General features: G+C 43.4%; 1 protein-coding gene across 1 annotated transcript; it reads right to left on the bottom strand.

Moving 5' to 3' along the window:
- Positions 1-263: 263 nt before the first annotated feature.
- LOC140334492 (E3 ubiquitin/ISG15 ligase TRIM25-like) lies at positions 264-2,650 on the bottom strand. Its single transcript, XM_072416769.1, has one exon. The coding sequence runs from the start codon at positions 2,648-2,650 to the stop codon at positions 1,070-1,072; it is 1,581 nt and encodes a 526-aa protein (XP_072272870.1). The 3' UTR covers positions 264-1,069.
- Positions 2,651-3,641: the final 991 nt, after the last annotated feature.

Below are 3,641 nucleotides of genomic sequence, written 5' to 3' on the forward strand. Positions count from 1 at the left end.
ACCCCTTGAGTTCCCTCCTAAAAAGGAACTCAACTATCAGCATTAGAAAAGTATTGCCCTGTGTCACATGAGTGATGTTGGTGGGTGTGGGGAGGGGCAAAAGGATTGACCATAAATACCCTCCACAACTCAGTTCCCCCATCCTCCCTCAGTTTCAAGGCCATAGATGTACTTTCTAGAATTATTGTAAGCAAAGGCAAAGTATCCTCTGAAACCCGAACAAAATTTAAAACAGAAACCAATGTTGAGCACACACAGGTACATTTTATTCACCAAGATAAAAATGGTAGCAATCCAGATCTCATGTAACCAAGAAGAATTAAAAGACAGTCAGGTCCAAGTGAATCAATGTTCATTGTGGACATGTTGGTGAGCAGGCCACTGCCACACATGTGATGTCACTTCTTACAAATCTCTGCTTAACTGTGGAACCCACCTATGATGGTCCATTCCATTTAGAACTGGCTCCAACCATTTGAAACCTTCAGTAGCCTGTCTGGGGGTTCTATGGGCTTGGAGGTTCCTCACGTGTTCGAATGAACATATGGAGAACGCAGGAAGGAGCTGGCGATAGCTCAGCAAGGGTGGAGCCAAGAGCTCAGGATGTCTTTATCCACCATTCTTACCAAGCAGATGAGTGGTCAGAGCTGATGGAAGGCACATTATAAGGAATGGTTTGACTCAAAGGCCCCACCACAACAGCCTATATTCACCATTCCATAGCTCCATTGCCACACCATTCAGCTGGCAGGAGAAAACATCTGGTTCTTCTGAATAATGGGGAGCAAGGCCTGTTGTCAAATACTCTTTCTGGACTATTGGACATATTCTAATATCAGACTGTGCTGGGGACTCATGGGTTGGCCCAAGGCTGTCGCATTTAATTGGTGAGAGAGCCCAACCAAAATGAGCTTTCTTAGGAGTCTTTCTTCACGGTTGGTTGAACAGAGTGGCAAGGGAGGGAAAGGCCTTCTACTGCTGGTGAAATGGCGTTAGGTAAACCGGTTGGACAAAGGCTTTGGTGATTCAGTTGCCCACCAAAATGAAGATTTTTGGATGAAAAAGTTTTTTATTTTGGTTTGTGTTTGACTGTAACCCATCCTCCATCATCTACGTACACTGCAACGTGCAACGGTTCGGTAAACTTTGTGGTAAAGGTGTGTATGTGCCTGTATAGGTACTTGAATGGTTGAAGGAGCTCATAAAAGGACAGCCTACCAGCCTCATAATTTAGATAGATTCCAATCACTTGGGAGGACTGTTCATAAAACAATGACTGGGCTTTAGAGTTGTGGGCTGCCATGTACTTTTTGGTGTATTTGCGCAGGCACCACGACTTGTCGTTATCACCAAGTCCGGACTGGTTGCCATCTCGCTCAATGCTGGAATAGGCAAAGCCAATGTCCCATATACCCGTGGTGCTAGTCTCCACTTCCCAGTAGTGCTGTCCTTCTGTAAAACTATTTACACTTAGAACCTGGTTGTACACTGTAAATCTCATCAGTGACTCTGGCCGGCCATGGTTTGTTTCAGAGTCGGCCATCGACAACAAGTCCTCGGATAATTCCATCTTGTTGTGAGCTGTGCTGGCATCCATTAGTAGTGGGGATACATCGCATCCATGGATATATTTCTTAACGACAGTCATAATATCAAGCAGACCAATGTGCAAGTGATCCAACACCAAACCTTCATTCAGGTCACCAATGGGGTAGCCCGTTTTGTCTTTTCCAGATACAGTTTCAAAAACATCCTTTGCTGTTTTTTGTCCCTGTAGGATGGAAAAGGGATCATTGTCATTGCAGATAACCTGAATACGGTCAATACTCCGAGCCAGACTATCCGAATTCACTTCCATCTGTTTGATCAGATCAGATACTTGAGATTTTATCTCTTCAGTTTGCTTGTTGAGTTCCCCCAAAATGTTCTTCTCCAGACTATTCAGCTGTTCTCGGATGTCTTCAAACAATCCACTGACTCTCTTGGTAATGGAGTCTGCATTTATCTGCACTTCTTCCATGTGAGTTCTCGTTGTTTCAAGAAACGTTTCCAATTCTCCTTTCTCCAAGGTCAAAGTTTCCAAAATACGTCTCATCTCCTTGGCTTTCTTCTGAGATACTTCATAGATTGGCTGCACCAAGTGCCCCCGATGGTCCCCCTCAGCAAAGCAAGACACGCAGATGCAAGCTTCATCTTCCATACAGTAATACCTCAGCATCTCATTATGAGTTAAGCATTGCACATTTTCAAGTGATGTTGTAGGGTTGATCAAAAAATGGTCAACTGATCTATTATGGAAGCTTAAGTGCTTACTGCAAAAGGAGGTCTCGCACTGAAGACAGATCTTAGCAGCCGGTTCATTAAAATCACAGTAGGTACACATGGTCTTGGTCTTCTCTTGCTCCGGATTGGCCACTAAGTAACACTCCACTATGTTACAGAGCTTCCGGTTCTTCTTCAGCTGAGGGCGTTCCAGATACTCTGCCCTGCATTCTGGACAGGTGTAGACCCCAGATGGCTCCTGGGTTTTAAGCACGGACTTAATGCAACTCTGGCAGAAGTTGTGACCGCATTGCAGAAATACTGGGTCTGTGTACCTATCCAGACAGATGGAACAGCTCAGCTCCTCCCGCAGATCAGATGAAGTCATCCTGGAAGGATCAGAATTAAAATGACATGTGATATGAAAGTTTAAATGCCTCTATTTAAAGGAAAATGGTCAACATAAAACATGCGGGCTACCAGGGCTGTCTTTGCTGGCAGCAGCTCTGTGGCCAAACCAAGGGTCAAAACCAAAAACCACTATAGACGTCAATGGATATTTCCTGAACATTGGCTACTCATGTGGGCACTTAAGACTGTCCATGGATTCACATTGGGGACCTAATAATAAAGAGGTGAATAAAATGTTTGCCACAATTTTCTCAGCACAATTGTCATTTTTCACCATTGTCCTTTTGACCATAGGCTCCAATGGAGATTAGTGGCATTTATTGAAAACACCCATATTGGCAATTTTTTTCCTGATTGCCAATTTGGTGGAGATCGCGGCCCCAGCAAAGATCTATGGTTGCCAAATTCAACTTTATAAAAATAAGGATTGCAGCTGAAAAACAAAAAACAAAACCCCAAAAATCCAAAATAAAAGCAAAGCTTGAGTAATCCTAAAATCTCGTGTGTGCCATCATTCAAATCCACCTGTGGCCAAAACAGGATTGGGTTAGACTCCCCATCAGCTATCATAGCAGGTCAGTTTTTAGCTGTTCTACTTTATACAATTAAAGTCGGGTTGCTATTGGTTACTGCACTCTGTGCACCAACTTTATTCTTTGCATTTCTAGGTTTTGTATGAAATAAATTAAGTTTTTGTTTAGTTTGCCCAGCTTTTAGGGATTGAATAAGCAGATTTTATGTGTGCCTGTACCAGGTCAGTGACCCCAAGGACTGAATAACAGGGGAGAGCCGAGAGATCCAAGTCATAGAACCCCAGTCAAAGTTGATGAGCTTATATCTGATGTTCATATCAATTATCTACTGTCCCCTTATACCATCTGGATGCACATCTACAAATCCAAGCATCCATTAACCCCTACAAGGAAATATGGGGGTTCTATTGGACCCCATTCCTCCATGAATGTTCA

Source organism: Pyxicephalus adspersus, chromosome 7 (assembly GCF_032062135.1).
Source record: "Pyxicephalus adspersus chromosome 7, UCB_Pads_2.0, whole genome shotgun sequence".
Lineage (NCBI taxonomy): Eukaryota > Metazoa > Chordata > Amphibia > Anura > Pyxicephalidae > Pyxicephalus > Pyxicephalus adspersus.